Here is a 20,173-nt window from a genome sequence, read left to right as displayed (position 1 = left end):
ATACACTCCAAAGGTTACTTCCTGAATTAATAATTGCTGAGGCTTTTTTTGAACTGGGAATTACTAAATATCAGGTGTTACAGTTGAACTTTGAACTTTAATACAGACATGATTTTAAATGGCAGATTTAATTCACCACTTGAAACATTACAAATGGTTCACATTTTATGTTACGAAGGTCTTTCAATCACACCAAGCACAATTATGAAATGAAATCAGAGTTTATTTTTGAAAACTCCAAATTGGTATAGGGTAACCTATATATAGAGGTTTCACTTGGAGTAACGTTTTAAAATGTAAAATGGACCCCTTGCAGTTTTCTTCACAATGAGACAAAATAATCAACAGATCATTGATTTGAGGCAATTCAATATATTAAGTTAGTATTATTACAACCCAGTTACAATTACAATTGAAAATGTAGTTCAACAGGGTATTTATCTTTTTCTTTCAAAGCTCTGGCCATTCAAAAGTGATTTCAAACTGCAGATTTATAGTGGAAATAAAAGGAACCTACACACGTGAGGTTAGAGAATGAAAATGGGACAGAATGATTGGATAATGCTGAAAGGGGATTTGTAAGATATGAAGAGTGGTGATGAGGCATAGCAGTAACACAGATGTGCTGGATGGGGAGAGAAAATGGACATCAAGTTCCTGCTGTACGTGAAATACTGGGAAAGAAAAAAGTTAATGAGAATGATGCCTTTAATATCTTTCAGTAAATTACTATAGTCTGGAAGCACTGGAGAAAATAGTTTGAGTAAATTTGAAGCTAAAAAGAAAATACACTGAGCAAAAAAAATGTTTTATGCAATGTTTTTACTATTGCAAAAATCTCCATAGGTACTGTCTTATGCAAGAATTGACATTGCTTCCTGTTGCCAGATTGGATTCGAGGATGATTCTTCACAAAAACTGTCTATGCATTGGGAAAATATGAAATAAATACATTTTTCATAAATAATCATCTGAGATTTTGTATAGATTGTGCTCTCTGAACTAAAATTATTCCCTTTACACCTCAAGATATGGTCTATAAATTCAAAACATTACTGGGAAGAAGCAACCTACTTTTAAAGTTGATGTACCAATTTTAATAGCAAACAATTTGCGTTTAATTGCTATCGCACTCTTTTGCTCTCTTCACCTACCTCCTTCACTGTGCAACTCTAAAACTAATTCTATCAATTTTCCTTGTTCTGATAAGAAACCATTGGCTCTTTACAGAACCTCTGTCTCATCTCCCAAGTATTTACAACATCTTTTGCTGTTATTTCAGAATTCTAGCATCTGAAGTAATTTGCTTTTAGCTTAACAAGTCTCAAATATTTCTATTACCTTGCTTATCTTATTATCAGATTACCTTTCAAGGAATGCATAGTTATAGCTTACAGCCAGGAAACAGGCTCTTTCGCCAACTGAGTCCAAATTGACCTTCACCATTTACACTGATCTTTATATCAATCTTATTTTTTTAATTTTCATTTAATTCTTCCCAGATTCTGCAACATGCCTATATACAAGGGGAAAATTGCAGTGCCCAATTAACCTACCAACCTTTAGGATGTGGAAGGAGTATCTGGCGAAAACCCATGCAGTCACATGGAATTCATGCGAAGTCTGACCAGGGAGCATCCAAGGTCAGGATTGAACCTAAGCATCTGGGGTTGCAAAGTTGTGGCTGTACTAGTTGCGCCACTGTGCTGTCCTGTGGCTATGCCAACCTTTTTGCCCAATTATTGCATTAGGAATAAATATGAACAATATTTATAATATATAATATCTTCATCTTTTTAAGCTTTCATGCTGAAAAAAAGACTGAGGAGTTTTTCGAGGTGGTTACCAGGAAACTTGATGAAGCAAAAAAGACAGTGGGTGCTGCCTACATGGACTTTGCCTTTGAAAAAGTCCTGAATGGTAGGCCGGTCAAGAAGGTTCAGCCGCTTGGCATTCAGGATAAAACAGTAAATCAGATTCGACACTGGTTTCATGGGAGAAACGAGACAGCGGCCTCTCTGACAGGAGGCCTGAAACTAGTGGTTTACTGCAGGCATAGAGCTAAGTCCATTGTTGTCTATATCAATGATCTGGATGCTAATGTGGTAAACTGGATCACCAAATCTGCAGATGACACCATGGCTGCAGGTGCAATGAACAAGGCTATCAAAGCTTGCAGCGGGATCCTGGACCACCTAGAAAAATGGCAGATGGAATTTAATGCATACCAAATGAGATGCTGCACTTTGGGAGGACAAACAGGATTTACACAGTAAATGGTGGGACATTGAGGAGTGTGGTAGAATAGAGAGATCTAGGAATACAAATCCATAACTCCTTGAATGTGGCTAACAGGTAGATAGGGTCATAGAGAGCTTTTGGCATATTGACTTTTGTAAATCAGAGTGAGCATAGGAGTTATGATGTTATGTTGAAGTTGTATAAATCGCTGGTGAGGCCAAATTTGGAGTATTGTGTGCAGTTCTAGTCACCTACTTACAGGAAAATTATCAATAAGATTGAAAGTATACAGAGAAAAGTTACAAGGATGTTGCTGAGACTCGAGGACCTGAGTTATAGATAAAGGATGAATAGGTTAGGACTTTATTCCCTGGAATGCAGGAGAATGAGCGGAGATTTGATACAAGTATGCAAAATTATGAGGGGTATAGACAGGTAAATGCAGGCAGGCTTTTTTCCACTGAGGTCAGGTGCAACTAGAACAAAGGTACAGGTTCAGGATCACAGGTAAAAATAGTTGAGGGGAACCTGAGGAGAACTTCTTCACTCAGAGGGTGGAACAAACTGCCAGCAGAAGTGGTGGATATAGGTTCAATTGCAACAATTAGTACATGGAGAGGGTTAAGGAGAGCTATGGTCCAAGTGCAAGTTAATGGGACTAAGCAGGATAACAGCCTGGCATGGACTAGGTGGCTTGAAAGGCCTACTTCTGTGCTGTAGTGCACTACGACTCTATGACTAAGAAAAGAAACAAAATTATACATCCATATTTATAGCTTGGTGTACTATTTGTGTGATTACTTTTTGAACAAAGATACCAGCTATCACAGGCAAAGTCAACAAACATCCAAGGTCGATGAGGGCTTTTTACAGAAGATGTAGATGCCAACATCTGCACAGCTGTTAAAAAAGAACTTCAAATGGACCTTGTAATTCAGTGGACACAAGACAAATTTCATGTGACCTGTGAGAAAAGCAAAATGTACAATTCCTCAAATTTCTGCTATTATGTGGTGAGAAAAGAATGGCACCTTACCTTGCAGAAATTTATTATGTCCTCTTTAGTCAGCGTCTTCAGATGTGCTACTTCAATATTATCTGGAATCATATTACAAGTATACTTTATTATAGGATTCTCATTCTAATCTAAGTTAGTTTAAATATGCTTTTTTACAAAAAACAAGTACAGCCACAGAGCTGTAATCCAGAACTGAGAAGTCAACTGGTGGAATCATGGCTCAAGTTTGTATGAATTCAGCAACAGCTGTGTATCGGCAGTATTATTACAATTTGCTCCAACATCTTCCCAATACTGTTAACTATCACTTTTCCCCATCCCCCAAAAAGAGCATCACTATCACCAAATCAGAACAAACCTGTGCTAGTGACATCCTAACACATTTATTTGCTGTTGGCCAATTACAAATTATTACCAAGGACTTGAAGGGAAAGGATATCTCCCTTCCCCCTTGGCAACAGGGAAGAAATGGGAAATAAATTGCAACCCCAATCCAACATTTAAACAAATAACTACAGTGACCTCCTATTTGTGCACTGAAACATCAACAGTGCTGCCTGGCCTGCTGAGTTCCTCCAGCATTTTGTGTTTGCTGCTCCTATTTGTGAAAACCAGTTTTATATTCTGTAATTGTTTGAGTCCTATAAACCATATATTTTACTTCTAGCAATGGCTTTAGCAATATTTATTTTATAATACCTCGGTCAAAGTTATATTGTTGTGAAATTATTTCACTCCAGTGCTTAGCGCACTCAGCTGAGAGTTTCTTTGGTTTATCAAGACGCCTTATAGCCAGAGCCTGAACGTGTTTCTGAAAAGCTTCCTCTGTCATCTCCTCAATATGTTTTTCCATAGTCTTTAGAAAAGCCTCAACTCTACTTTCCAGGTAGCTAGGAGGTTTTTCCGATTGGATGATAAAACGCAGACCTTGAACACCATTTGCTCGTCGAGGACCACTGAACACAATATAACCTGCCACAAAGGAAAGATAAATTCAAGTTAGAATCATTGTAAAAATAATTTGTATGAATCTAATTGCAATTAGTTACTGTTTATATAATGTAGAAACTTGCACAGATTAACACCGTAGGTTGCACAACTGTAAAGCTTTTTGCATTATCAGCAGAATTGCTGAAACAGTCCAATGTAGTTGCATTTGTAAATTTAAATATTTGTTCCCAGAGAGCACAATCTAGATGTAGCTGCAAAGTGTGTTTTGAACTGGATTACAAAGGGAATAATAGCTGGCCATTCAGTCCCTCAGTCCTAATTATCCTAATAAACTAGCTGAATCACTCCTTAATTCTTACTCAAGCTTCAACCCATCTTGAAAATTTCAATTGACCTTACATTTACAGCATTTTGGCAGTGTTTCAGGTGACTACTACACACTATAACTAAAACAAATAATTCTGATATTACTCATAAGTTGTCCACAGCAAGTATTTTCACTACCCTGTCAAAGTCTTACCACCACTTTAATCTGACAAGTTTGAAAATCACTTCTTAGTCTTCTAAACTCAACTGAACGCAAATCAGCTTTATGCAACTTGTCTTCAAAATGCAGTGCGCTGAAACCTGGCAGCATGCTGGCAAATTTATACTGCAGTTTGACTAAGATCAGTATTTTCTTGCTCAGGTGCAGTGCCGAATACTGAGCATTTTAGTCAAATTGTGGTTAGCCCAACACTCAATGGATCTGAACAGAGGAACCAAACCAATATTTCAATGTTCCATTATTTATTGCTTTTGTACATGATTATTTTATATACTTGCCTCATAGGTTTTGATGATTTCTCTTCCTGGACAAGTATTTTGCTCCTGATTTTGTGTCATTGCTTCTTGGATCAAAATTGGATAACATCACTCTTCTCCCATATTGGCTACTATTTCCCTGTTTGTCTGCTTGTACAGTCTGTCCAAGTGTTTCCCACTTTTTTTCAAAAATGCATTCTGCCTTTTCTCCCTACTTTTTCAACTTCCTGCTCCCACTTGTGATACAACGTATAATCTACAACGTATGTGTTGGGACAGAATACCATCTACTTTCATGGATGACTACAGCTGCAATTACACTGAAGTAACTTGACTTCAGACAGGATAAAGGTATGCCATTAATTGATATTACAACCCCTCCTTGAAGCACTGAAATATGGAAAAATTTCACAGAATCATTGTCTGCACCTTCCAAATTCAATTGAAACAGGGGCAGCATATGAATAGGAGTAGTATCTTGTGTAAATTCCTCTCCAAATCCCATTACTAGTACAATTCCTACATGGAGTAGTGTGGAAACAGACATGGCAATAGCTCCAGATGGCAACCCAATGTCTTTTCAAGGACAATTAAGTATGGATGATAACTCTTTGCCTTCTCAACAATGGACACCTCACACAAAACCTTTCTGTGAAACTGTAACAAATTTATTGGTAGCACCAAGTGCTAGCTTTCATCTGCATTGCATTGTGGTACTTAAGATTACCATTTAAAATATTAGCATCGTGCTTGGTAAATGAAGATGAGGGACTGTGTTAACGTTGGTATTCCTATGGATGGACAGGATCCACACACTTCGGGTTTACAACACTTGGAAAGAACTACTTGGAAGTCTGACAGAATTTCTGAGATACTGAAATTATTAAGAGTTTTTAGTTACAGTACAACATTGATAATTAAAAGTTCGTGAATGCCACTGGTGACTGTCAAATGAATTGGAAAAGTTGAAACAAAATAGATGCATATTTTTAAAAAAGAGTAAATAGGGAATTTGCCTGCAAGTTATAATAAAGGGTACAGGGAGAAATTTATAGAAACTTATCATCTAGAGGAATACATCTGTGGCATGCACCACTATTTCCTCATGTACCCTTCAATCCACAAAGTATCAAAGCCTTGATCACACTTTGGAAGAGCCCTGACGTGGTTTACTGAATGCTGATATATCGCTTTTAAAAATCTATTTATTTATTTATTAATTTTTTTGAAATTACAAAGAATAAATGTGATATAAAATAGTAAGAAAAATATTATTAACCCTCCCCCCTCCCCTTAACCCTCCCCCCCCCTTAACTCTTATCTAAAGAAAGAAAAAAAAAGGAAAGAAGAGAAAGAGTGCCTGGATATCGGAGGATCCCCACATGCTCCATGGAGTTCAAAATAATTTTAATATTTATTTTTACTTTCCCCCATTACTTTATAATTTTATCTTCAAAGGACCTATGTATTTAATCCTATCTTTTGTAAGTATGGGAACCATATTTTCAAAAATATATCATATTCATTTCTTAAGATTGTACGTAATTTTTTCAAGTGGAATACAACTATGTATTTCATTATTCCAACGATCCATAGTTAAATATAAATCAGATTTCCAATTAACTGCGATAACTTTTTTGGCTACTGCCAGTGCAATTTTTATAAATTTTTTCTGATACTTATTCAGTTTAAGTTTCGGTACTGTCCCTTCAATATCTCCTAATAAAAATAATAGTGGACTATGTGGGAGTTGTACTCCAGTAATTTGTTCCAATAAAAGTCTTAAATTTATCCAAAATGGTTGAATTTTAAAACAAGACCAAGTAGAATGTAAAAAAGTACCAATTTCTTGATTACATCAAAAACATTGGTCAGGCATATTTGAATTTAATCTATTTATTTTCTGTGGTGTTATATATAATTGATGTAAAAAATTATATTGTATTAATCTAAGTCAAACATTTATTGTAATTTCTCATACTATCAGAACATAATCTTGACCAGTTTTTTCCATCAATTTTAACATTCAAATCAGATTCCCATTTTTGTCTTGATTTATGAATTCCTGATTTAATTGTCTGTTTTTGAATCAAATTATACATACAAGATGTAAATTTTTTAATTTTTCCCTTCTGAATTAATATTTCTATTTCACTAGGTTTTGGTATCAACATTGTATGACCAGCTTTTCTCGTAAATAAGCTTTTAATTGAAAATAACAGAAAAGAGTGTTATTTGATATTTTATATTTATTTTTTAATTGATCAAACGACATCAATATACCTCCTTCAAAACAATCATCTATATATTTAATCCCCTTTTGGAACCAATCATGTAAAAGTTTATTATCCATTGTAAAAGGAATAAGCCTATTTTGAATTAAAGTTCTTTTTGCTAATAAAGATTTCTTTATCTCATCGTCCATATTTACCTTATTCCATAAATCAATCAAGTGTCTTAATATAGGAGATTCTTTTTTTTCCCGTATCCATTTGGATTCCCATTTATATATAAAATCTTCTGGTATGTTTTCTCCTATCTTATCTAATTCTATTCTAATCCATGCCGGTTTCTCTTCATCAAAAAAAAAGACGCAATAAATCTAAGTTGATTTGCTTTATAATAATTCTTAAAATTTGGAAGTTGTAACCCTCCTAAATCAAATTTACATGTCAATTTTTCCAATGATATTCTTGACATCTTTCCTTTCCAAAGAAATTTCCTTACATATTTATTTAGTTCTTGAAAAAACTTCTGAGGTAATTGTATTGGTAAAGTTTGAAATAAATATTGCAATCTAGGAAATACATTCATTTTTACAGCATTAACTCTACCTATTAATGTTATTGGTAACATCATCCATTTATCAAGATCCTCTTTTATTTTTTTTAATAATGGCAAATAATTTTGTTTATATAAATTTTTTTACATCATTATCAACTCTAATACCTAAATATTTTATCCCATTTATTGATCATCGAAATTGAGTTACTAACTGACATTGATTATAATTTCCTTTGGTAAGGGGTAAAATTTCACTTTTATCCCAATTTACTTTATACCCTGATATTTTCCCATATTCTTCCAATCTAAAAGATAATCTTTGCAAAGATTGCAATGGGTTTGTTAAATAAATCAAAACATCATCAGCAAATAAATTAATCTTATATTCTTCTTGATCGACTCTAAAACCCCCAATATCTGAATCTGTTCTAATTAATTCAGCTAATGGTTCTATTGCCAATACAAATAAAGCAGGTGATAATGGGCAGCCTTGTCTAGTTGACCTCGTTAAGCAAAATGGTGTTGAAATCTTACCATTTGTAACTACTTTAGCTTGAGGATTAGTATTTAAAGTTTTAATCCATTGTATAAAAGATTTTCCTAACTCATATTTTTCCAATACCTTAAATAAAAAATCCCATTCCAATCTATCAAATGCTTTTTCTGCATCCAAAGCAACTGCCACACTCATCTCCTCTCTTTTTTGTGCCAAATGAATTATACTAAGTAACCGGGTTATATTATCCATTGATTGTCTGTTTTTAATAAAACCTGTTTGGTCCATATGTATTAATTTTGGTAAATATTTAGATATTCTATTAGATAAAATTTTTGCTAGTATTTTATAATCTGTATTCAACAAAGAAATAGGCCTATATGATGTTGGTTTTAAAGGAACTCTATCTTTTTTTGGCAATACAGTTATGATCGCTGTTAAAAAAGATTGTGGGAGTTTATGCATTCTTTCCACTTGATATATTAATTCCATAAAAGGAGGAATTAATAAATCTTTAATTTTTTTATAAAATTCAGGAGGAAAACCATCTTCTCCTGGGGATTTATTACTCTGAAGTGATCCTAAAGCTTCTTCAACCTCTTTTAATGTAAAGGGCATATCTAATCCTTTCTGTTCTTCCAAATTTAATTTTGGAAGGGTTATTTGTGATAAAAATTTATCTATCTCAGCAATCTTATTTTGTGATTCTGATTGATATAGTTCAGTATAAAATTTTTTAAAAGTTTCATTAATTTCTAAAGGCTTATAAGTAACCTTATTTACACTTGTTCTAATTGCATTTATTGTTTTAGAAGCCTGTTCTGTTTTCAACTGCCAAGCAAGAATTTTATTTGATCTTTCACCTAATTCGTAATATTTCTGTTTAGTTCTCATAATTACTTTTTCTGTACGATATGTCTGGAGTGTATTATATTGTAGTTTTTTATTATCAAGTTGTCTTCGTTTTTCTTCTGTCATATATCTTTGAGATTCTTTTTCTAACTTTATGATATCTTTTTCCAATTGATCTATTTCTGCTGCATATTCCTTCTTAATTTTAGATGTATAACTTATAATCTGACCCCTTAAATATGCTTTCATCGCTTCCCATAATACAATTTTATCCTCAACTGAATGTAGATTTGTATCCAAAAAAAATTGAATTTGTTTTTTCATGAAATCACAAAAATCTTGACGTTTTAATAAAATTGAATTAAATCTCCATCTATAGATCGATTCCTCCTTATCCATCATTATCATTGTCATTATCAAAGGGGAATGATCTGACAGTATTCTTGATTTATATTCCACACTTTTCACTCTACCTTGAATATTTTTTGATAATAAAAAAAAATTAATCCTTGAGTAAGTTTTATGTCTATTTGAATAAAATGAATAATCTCTTTCTCTTGGATTAATTTTTCTCCATATATCAATCCGGTTTAAATCTTCCATTAATGATAAAGTTAGTTTTGTTGCTTTTGATTTTGTAACAACTTTAGTTGACCTATCCAAAACTGGATCTAAACAAAAATTAAAATCTCCACCTATTAATATTTTATCATGTGCGTCAGCCAAGTTCAAAAAAACTTCTTGTATGAATTTTGCATTATTTTCATTTAGTGCATAAATGTTCATAAAAGTCCATAATTCTGAAAAAATTTGACAATGTATAATCACATATCTCCCCACAGAATCAATTATTACATTTTGTATTTTAATTGGTAAAGATTTATTAACCAAAATTGCTACTCCTCTCGATTTTGAATTAAATGAAGCTGCAATGACATTTCCAACCCAATCTCTCTTTAATTTCTTATGTTCTGTTTCTGTTAAATGTGTTTCTTGTAAAAAAGCTATATCTCCTTTCATTTTCTTAATATATGTTAAAACTCTTTTTCTTTTCACAGGTCCATTAATTCCATTAACATTAAAACTTAAAAAATTAATTAAATTAATCATTCATAATACCTTGGGAACTCTTTAAAATTCTCCATGTTGCTATGAGTCTCTCCCCAACCATCCAGGCAAAAAAGAAGAAAAATAGAAGAAAGATAGCTAATATATAAAAAAAACCAAAATACCCCCCCACTAATGTCGCGATTAAAAATAACACAACATTACCCCCCCCCCCCCCATTTTACAGGTCATGGCAATCGCCATGATTGTACACGTGAAAACCGCAGCCATCGATCAGGAGCTCCTCCAGCTCCCCCACAAAAAAAAAAGAAAATATATTAATGAAGAAAAAAAAAGAAAATAATTAATGTCTCTACTCCCAATTAATACTCCTCGACTATTTTTTTCCCTTATAAATGTCCATCAAGTCCAACCTTGTTTCAATCTTCATCATTTGTCCATTTCAATTCTATAATTCTTTACTCCTCTTCATGAGCATCAGGTAATTCTTGTACAAATTTCTCCGCTTTCCGACAGTCAACGAAAAAACTTCTTTCTTTGTTATCCAGGAAAATTATCAATTTTGCTGGGTAGCTCAATAAAAATTTATAGCCCTTTTCCCATAAAGATTTTTTCACTGGATTAAATTCCTTCCGCCTCTTCAGAAGATTGTAACTTATGTCTGGATTAAAAAAAACTCTTTTCTCTTCTATTATCAATGGCCCATTTCTCTTTTTAGCACCTTGAGTAGCCGCCTTCAAGATCATTTCTTTATCTTGGTACCTTAAGCATTTTATCAAAATTGATCTTGGATTTTGATCTTGTTGAGGTCTTGGTCGTAAAGCTCTATGTGCTCTTTCAATTTCAATTACTTGACTTCCTTCTTTCATTTCCAAAATTCTCGGAATCCATTCTTGAAAGAATTTTATTGGATTTTCTCCCTCTGTACCTTCCATAAGACCAACAATTTTAATATTATTTCGTCTACTAGAGTTCTCAAGCGCATCCATTTTTTCCAACATCCGTTTTCTTTCTATTGTCCAGGCAAGATTATTGTTTTCTATCTTATCTATTCTTTCAGTGTTTTCTTCCACTTTTACTTCCATCTCTTTAACTTTATTATCCATCTTCTTTTGTTTTTCCACCACATTATCGAGTGTATTCTGCATCCTTCTTATATCTGTTCTTATAGCTTTTAATTCATTCATCATATAGATCAGGATATCTTTTATGTCTCCTTTAATCTCTTCCTTCTTTTCTTTTTCTTCTTCCTCTGAACTTCCCAAAGAGTCTGATTCTACTTCCGATTCACTTCCAATTTCACTTCCAGCCGTAGTTGGGATTTGTAGATTTGTTAATATCTGTTCATGCATACTTTCGCGCATGCGTTGTTCTTGCCGTTTCTTCTTAGAGACCGCCGACATTACTGCAACTTCCTGTCCCGCATCATCAGAAGTGCCATGCACTTCGCCGGGAGGAGATCCAACTTGAGTCCGAGGCTTTGCCGATACGGTTAGGTCTTTTTCTCCGCCGATTTGCGCAGTCTTCGAAGTAGTAGCTTTCTTCTGTTTCAGTTTAGGAGCCATATCAAAAGATAATCCTGAGTTGCTTATAAATAGTTTCTAGTAGGTATTTGTTAACGCTTCTTCATTTAAACCCTATTTCATTACTTTTTACGAGGGAGCTGGATTCCCAACGTCTCGATCCTACGTCATCATGTGACATCCCCCCGATATATCATTTTTGAGTGTTCCTGCTTTTCCAAATTTTTGGAGGATACAATGAAGCCAAAGGGAGAACATCCAGCACCAATGCTCACACCATTTTCTTCTTCCATGCCTACTGGCTTCCTTGAGAGAGCAACTGTTCTGAACACCCTGCCAAACTGTTCACCAGCTCTGAAGCCAAAGAAATAAAAATGTTGCAACCTACAGATGAAGAGATCTTTTATAGCTTCTCGCCCATAAAGCTGGAATTTCTAAGCTACGAAAAACATTAAACTCCTTTAAGTCTATTCCCTTTCAAAGTCCTCCACGTAGAGATTAGCAATATGCGCTTTACTGAAAAAAATCCAGACTGCCCGCAGCCCTCAGGTGACTGTACCACCAAGACTCCCTAAGGAGGGTACCCACAGGGCCTATTACCAGAGTGCTAAATTCTCCGACTTACTATCCTGTTTTGAAAGGATCCATGGAAAAAAGGGAAGACAGGCGGTAGTGACAGGTTTCTCCTCATTGTTAGGTTTCCAGGCCTTTTTGTGTCAGCCCTTTTAAGGACCCAATTACTTTCCTTCAGCTTGTAGCCATTCTGTAGGAATGTTGTGCATAGTCCAGTTTCTGTAATATGAAAATGTCCAGGAACGGGAGGCAACCATTCTTCTCCATCTCCATTGTAAATTGAATGTTTCAATGTACGCTGTTCAGATGGTTGTGGAACTGTTGGAGTGCCTGGAGTCCATGAGGCCACACTACAAAGGTGTCATTGTCATTTCTGAAGTATTTGGAGTGTAAGAGCCCTCTCCTCAAAGCCCTCCATGTAGAAATTAGGAATAGCCAGTCACAAGGGTGATCCCATGGCCATTCCATCCATTTGTTCATAGAAGTCCCCCTTACAGAGGATGACCATTAACTTAAGACTGTGTTCAAAAAGGTCATTGGTACCCTTAGCAAACCTTGACTGTAGGACAGTAACTTTAAATGGCTTGTAGTGAAAACATAACAACACTAGTAACAGTACTGATAAACCAAAATTTATTATAAGTATAAATGTCAAAACAGCAGAAAACATTCATAAGCTGAACTTTGAAACTCCTGATATGTTCACATACTGAAAATACAATGAAGTTTCCATATTACTGAAGGATTCAGCTTCAAAATTAACAGCAAAATGTTCTTAAACTTTCAGATAAACTCCTACAACATTATCATCATGCTCATTGAGCCAGTCATGAGCTTCATCTTATATTCGAGTTATTTGACTCACCCAACTGTTCTTTGGTCCGTAGTGTGTTGAAACATGGCTCTGATATAATTTGACAGAAAAGCTCCAACAGCATATTTTCATGGGTGTTTTGCATGTCTGTCTGGTAGTAGATTTCAATCCCACAGTTGTTGTGGACCTCATTTCTCTGCTGGTACACAAACCATCCCCCTATACATGGTGCATAGGACAAAAGCAATCTTGGGGTTAGTCAGCAGACTATTCCCTTAGCATCCTAGTTCATATTACTTCATTACAACCCTGATGAATAGACCCACACCCAATCCAAACTGACATTAGCAATCTTTCAAGTCCCACTAATTAGCAACATACTGATACAATGCTTCCCTTTTATAAACTATCTTTTAAGAACAGAGCAATTATGTTTGTAACAACATCTGAAAGCTTGTTTTTAAGGAAATCGTACTTATATCATTCTTAATTATACAAAAGAATTTTTAGCATTAACCTAAGAATTGAATTGCAAGCTTCGTTTTTCCAAAAAGACACTAGCAGCAAAAACACTTAACATTAATATGTTTAACTGTAAGAAAAAAAGGATAGTTCTACATACTAGATTAGAAAAGCCAAAAATAAGCTCAGATGGTATTGTTTACTTTGTAGGAAGTCTTAAGATATCTGAAACAGCCTTAAAAATACTCTGCATTTGGCTCAGTCTTGCATATTAATGCACAAAATTGATGCACAAAGGTTTTGGTTCAATTACCCCTCCAGAAACAGAATACAAAAATCTAGCTTGACGAATCAATGCATATGTACAACATTCCCTCAGTGTCAGAGATGTCATATGTCCAGTGAGGTGCTAAATCCAAGGTCTTACCTGTGGCTTTCCATAGACAAAAAAGATCTCATGGTACTATTCTGAAGGGCAAAGGAGTCACCTCAATTAACTGGTCAATATTAATTAGTCAATAACATCACTAATACATTTTATCAGATCATTACCACACTGCTAATTGTGGGACATTGCTGGTATGTTGCTTACATAATTACAGTGACTAAATTTCAAAAGTACTTCATTGGGAAAAAGAGTGCATGAGGGCATTCAGAGGTCATTAAACCGGCCAATGAGGTCATATAACCTTTTGCTCTATCTTAATTTCAAATTAACACATCCAGATTTCTTAACATTTGCAGGGGGAATACACATATCAAAATGGATTCCATCACAGCAAATTAAGGTCTATCTTTCCATCCTTAAAAGTGATGGACAAGAAATCTAACTTTTTAAACATCATTTGATACTTTATCATGTTGATGTGTTCAAATTTTAAACATTTAATTTTTTAAAAAAATGCTGCAGTTAATAAATCACAGGATTCCCAAATAAGCAATTCTCCCTTGGCAATCAATCCAGGAATGTTGAGCTGCCAGTCCTGCCCTTCCTTCAGCTATGTGTCCGTAATGGCTGCAGCTTCATAGTTCAATGTACTAATCATGCCCTAGGTCTGTCTGCTTTACCTGTAATAATCCTCACATTGAAATGAATGTATGCCAGCCCATCAGCCCCACCACGTTCATTAACCTGGTCCTGGTGAGTCTTGCTTTCAGATTTATGACCTAACCTCTACCTTCTCTTCAACCTCTCTACTCACTGACCTACTGCTCTGGTTCCCACCCCTGCCTCACCTCCCTGAAAGAATAAGAAACAACAATTCAAAAATTACTTGAAGAAATTATAGGAAGCATATTGCTGAATATAGTGTATGTAACCCAAACAGAAGTTTTTAGTATAACCTTCATAATTACTGCCTGTATTAAAAATGAATAAAAGAATGAAAACTGGCTTGAAATTGTGCTGGTTATGATTCTGCTGGTGTGGCTAACACAAGGTTATTTAAAAAACCATATCCTGAAAAAGTCCTTTTAATTATTATTCTGAAGCCTAACTTGCTACCTTAAAGGCACTGCAATTTTGAATCCGACTATCACAAATAAACATAGGAGAGAATTTCAGGACATACAAATGATCAAGCAAAAAGGTATGAACAGATTACTAGTTTAACGTACGGTCAGGCAGCTGCACTTCTCTGTATCGGGTAAGTTGACTTGGAAGAAGAGGCTTAGTATGAGCATGCTGAATCAGTGTGTCTTCGACCATCTGTATAATACTCAGAGAAGTCTGGAATGAGGAATGTTAAATTAAATACAAAATCTGCAGAGCATAGATTATCAAGTTTGTGCAGGTTTTATTTTAGTAAATTTCAGTGAAAGATTTATTCCTAAAAATTACAGATTCTTGAAATAAACCAAAGAATTGCATAACTTTATTAATTTTATCCTTGCATATTTAAATTTTGTTTAATCGGGGACTATTCTCTTGCTATTAAATATTCAGCGAATGTGCCTTTTGATTTAAGACTGCAAATATTCAAAATTATGAAAAAGCTGGTGAACTTCAGTGACAACATTTTCTATAAGATCCAAGAGCATTAATAACTTAGCAACAACTAGCTGTATTTTTAGTTCACTTGACAAAGTGACTGAATAACCTGTTTGGTAATATTGCCATGGAGAAGAGCTTCAATGTGCAGTCTTGATAATAGTTGAGGTATAAATGCCTTGAGACGAAGGAGAGTAACATCTAGAACAGAATTATAAATAATTAAATCAATTGCATTATTAAAAAATTACATTATTGCTGCAGAGTACTAATGTAGCATACTAGAATGCCTTTAAGTGCTCTACCAGGAAAGTGAGAATAGGTAAATATTGTGAATCTAGGTGAATTTATTTTAGTCAGATTTACTTGACTTTTGTCTTTTATTCACATGGTATTGGATTCATACATCACTTCACCCAGATTCAGAGGCAGCACAGAACATCAAGCCCAACCAGCAAAAGTAAAAGCATTTTATGGAATCTCACAGAAAGAAACAACACAAGTAACAAAATCTGTAATAATGCTGTGGCATTAGTACTGAAATTCTCAAACAAAAGTAGAACTAAATAAATGGTGATTTACTTTAATCAGAAATTAAGTGGTTTAAGCTACTGATTTAGTTATTGCTTCAAGAGCACATAAACTTATCGGAGACTCATAGTAAACTATATCAAAAATTACAATTATGTTTGAATATCTGTAAAAATGTGTAATATGCTCTAGGGCAGATGGGGATCACAAAATGACAATTGGAGAAATATATTGTAAGACATGGTAATTTAACTACCGTAGATTCCGGACTACAGAGCGCACCTGATTAAAAGCCGCAGGCTCTAATTTTAGAAATAAAATCAATTTTTTAATTGTAAAGGCCGCACCGGATTTTAGGCCGCACCGCTACTTTTAAATATACATACGTATTGGTAACACAAATTACGTTGCATATACTTTTTTACTGAACAGCACGAACATTCCAATATCTCCTAGCGACTGGTAAAAATATATATACTGCAGCCTACCAGGAAAAGTTATTGATCGACTTTAACTTAAAAGCAGCGTTTTCGCTCGGGTCTAATCGGGTCTGACGCGCTTGCGCAATGCGATCGGGTCTAATCGGGTCTGACGCGCTTGCGCAATGCGATCGGGTCTAATCGGGTCTGACGCGCTTGCGCATTGCGATCGGGTCTAATCGGGTCTGACGCGCTTGCGCAATGCGATTGGGTCTAATCGGGTCTGACGCGCTTGCGCAATGCGATCGGGTCTAATCGGGTCTGACGCGCTTGCGCAATGCGATCGGGTCTAATCGGGTCTGACGCGCTCGGGTCTTGCTTTTCTTCGAGTATTTTCCATGTTGATGAGGGTGAGTACAAATGACTGATTTACAATAATTTAATTGTGAAAGTGCGCTTGATTTATCGTACAATTTCATTGGACCTCTGTGAACTACTCATCAATTTTATTGGTCTACTGTTACGAGGCAAAATGTTTACGAGGCGGCATGAAAAAAAAACACGTATTAGCCGCTCTGGATTATAGGCCGCAGAGTTCAAAGCTGTTCAAAATGTGGGAAAAAAGTAGCGGCTTATAATCCGGAATCTACGGTAGTTGGTTACTTGTAGAACTCAAAAATAGTAACCTCTGCCAACTTGTAGGTGTCAAGAATGTCAAAGTGGTTAAGTCCATGGTTGCTGGTCCAGGATCAAATCATACTCAACTACTTCATCAACAATATTCCCTCACTAAAGGGTCAGGAATATTGCTGCACTGAAGTCCTAGCACAATTTCCTAATGTACTTTTCACTTAAAAGGAGCTTCTTCATCAGCATTCATTTTATAGAGACCTGGCTCACTGGAATATCGCTCATGTGTTTTACCTTGGGACAGGCGTATAATTTAAAGACAGATTAGGGGTTCACAAGTCCCTTTGTGTTCACTGTCTACATGGGGAAATGGCATTGATTTCTAACTGTTGTCAGGTACTGTATAACTGAGGAATAGGACAGCACGGGACTGGTATTCCACCTCCTTCACTCAAGATTAAATCCTCCAAGTGGACCACAATCTTGCCATAGGATTTTGAGGTTTGTGTGCCTGGAGCCAAGGCTTTGTGCTTTGACTACTGGTAGAGTCACTCATGCCAAACAAGTCAAAGGGTAAAGGCCAGACTAAGAGTGCTCCACTGGTCCAGCAGGTTCGGGCTAACAGCCCTGACTGGTCTAAAAAAATTTTGTTATGGAAACAGCAATGAATCTCTGAGTATGTGTGACGGTATTCCTGAGTCTTCATCCGGGATTTGCATGACAGTAGCGAAAACTGAGAGGAAGCTACCGGCATGATGAAAGAAGCTCACTGCCAAGCTCAAGAACAAAATTGTTTTTTGGAATGTACATACCATGTACAACATTGGCAAGCTAGCACAAATAGCTGCAGAAATATACTGGGTGTCAGTAAAAAGGATGAACGGGGTCTGGCAGACTAAAGGCAGCAACTGGTGAAACAGTTTTATACTCAGGAAGGGAAGATGGTCAGCATCATGATGGTGTAACTATCATTTTGAAGAAAAGCATTGAGAAGTGCTTCAACATATGGAGGTTAATCAAGTACAGCGTCCACACCCAAGTGAAGCTGTACCAGAGCCGTGTTCTGTCTACACTCTTATACAGGTCAGAACACTGGTGCACGACAGAGAACACCTTGCCAAGCTGTCGTTATTCCACACCATGAGCCCCTGGAAGATCCTTCTTATTTTCTGGCCAAGAAAGATCTCCAACCACGCCCTATTCCTTCAGTGTCACCAATAGGATATGGCCACAATCATGAGGAAACTTCGGAGATGGACTGTAATGAGAAGAAAGGCCATCTCCAAGCTTACTGAACTCCTGAAGGGCAGAGGAAACACAGCAGGCCAAAGCCAACTTGGTGCCATACCAGAGGCAGAAATGAGGATCCTGAACCACACCTGGAGCACAACAGAGAAGGTAGCTAAGGACAGACAGAGATAGAGGAACAAACACAAAATGCTAGAGGAACTCAGCAGGCTAGGCAGCATCTACGGAAAAGAGTAAACAGTCGACGTTTCAGGCTGAGATCCTTCATCAAGGGTCTGGGGAAAAAAAGATGAGAATTTAGATTAAGAAGGTGGTGAGAGGGAAAAAAGAAGTACAAGATCGTTAGTGATAGGTGAAACGGAGGGGTGGTGAAGTAAAGAGCTGGGAAACTGATAGACGAAAGAGATGAAGAACTGGAGAAGGGGGAATCAGATGGGAGACAGTAGAAGATCATGGAAGAAAGGGAAGGGGGAGGAGCACCAGCGGGATATGATGGGCAGGCAAGGAAGATAAGGTAAGAGAGGGAAAAGGGGATGGGGAAATTTGAAAAATCGATGTTCATGCCATCAGGTTGGAGGCTAACCAAGGTGTTGCTCCTCCAACCTGAGTGTGGCTTCATCGGAGCAGTAGAGGAGGCCATGGGCTGACTTGACGGAATGGAAATGGGAAGTAGAATTGAAGTGGATGGCCATCGGGAGATCCCACTTTTTCTGGCGGACGGAGTGTATGTGCTTGACAAAGCAGTCTCCCAATCTACGTCAAGTCTTACCGATGTACAGGAGGCCACACCAGGAGCTCCAGATACAGAAGATGACCCCAAAAGACTCACAGGAGAAGTGATGCCTCACCTGGAAGGATAGTTTGGGGCCCTGAATGGCAGTGCGGGAGGACATATAGGGGCAGGGTCAGCACTTGTTCCACTTGCATGGAGGACCTTCATTGCTGCCCTAAATACCAGTGAAGTAATAGGCATTTGATTTTGGATGTTCACCCAAAATTAGATTTTAAGAAGTTGACTGAAAATCCCCAGCAAGCAGGCAACATTGAGAAATTTGATCACCTTATGCATATCCAATAGTGGACAGGTATGGGGTGACAAGTGTTGGCATGGGGTGAAAGAGAAGTCATAAAATGCAACAAGGAGCATGCTTCTGAAATTGATGTTAAGGTATGTTGTTGGAACAAAGTACAGCTTTACTCTAAATTTGGCCCATTACACAAAGCCACAGTCCTTGCATGCAGATCCTGTGTACTACAATGGGTGTAGGTGTTTTATCCCGATGAGCATACAATCATAATTACTATTGCTACCCCTTAGTTACGTTGCACAATGCTGCTTTAAAATAAACTTAATTCCAAAAGTTGATCTTTTGTTTCTCATTTATGCATAATATTCACATTACCAAGAACCTACCTTCCAATGCTTCCTTAAGCTCCTCTTTGGTCCATGCCACCTCAGTCATTAGCAGTCTGAGATAATACATTGCATGCTGATGAGGCTGCTCTGCTCTAAAATTATTCAGAGATCGCATATACTAAAAGAAATAAAGAACAGTCACTAACCCCCAGCCAACCCAGTATTGCTGACTATCTCTAAAGATAGTTTTAATATGGTCTTCATTTACTGAGCAGTACATCATACCTGAAATACTGTGTTATCAAAATTAATTGTGAAAACATAGTTCAAATAAACATTACGTTGTACAAGTGGGGTAGAGCATACTTTCAGATACTACATGTTATACTGTCACTAGAACTTGGAAGTACAG

At 36.2% G+C, this 20,173-nt stretch overlaps 1 protein-coding gene across 5 annotated transcripts in view; it reads right to left on the bottom strand.

Moving 5' to 3' along the window:
- Positions 1 to 20,173, bottom strand: part of ide (insulin-degrading enzyme) — a 115,485-nt gene that overhangs the window by 21,304 nt on the left and 74,008 nt on the right. For all 5 annotated transcript variants that reach the window (XM_073027484.1, XM_073027481.1, XM_073027480.1 and 2 more), the window contains exons 17-22: positions 19,819 to 19,939; positions 15,686 to 15,777; positions 15,204 to 15,315; positions 13,176 to 13,343; positions 3,959 to 4,231; positions 3,278 to 3,339 (exon numbers count right to left, since the gene is read on the bottom strand). In XM_073027484.1, coding sequence (XP_072883585.1) covers positions 3,278 to 3,339; positions 3,959 to 4,231; positions 13,176 to 13,343; positions 15,204 to 15,315; positions 15,686 to 15,777; positions 19,819 to 19,939 — 828 coding nt within the window. The remainder of the gene's footprint in view (positions 1 to 3,277; positions 3,340 to 3,958; positions 4,232 to 13,175; positions 13,344 to 15,203; positions 15,316 to 15,685; positions 15,778 to 19,818; positions 19,940 to 20,173) is intronic.

This window comes from Hemitrygon akajei, chromosome 23 (assembly GCF_048418815.1).
Source record: "Hemitrygon akajei chromosome 23, sHemAka1.3, whole genome shotgun sequence".
Classification (NCBI taxonomy): domain Eukaryota; kingdom Metazoa; phylum Chordata; class Chondrichthyes; order Myliobatiformes; family Dasyatidae; genus Hemitrygon; species Hemitrygon akajei.
This window is presented reverse-complemented; position numbering and strand designations above follow the sequence as displayed.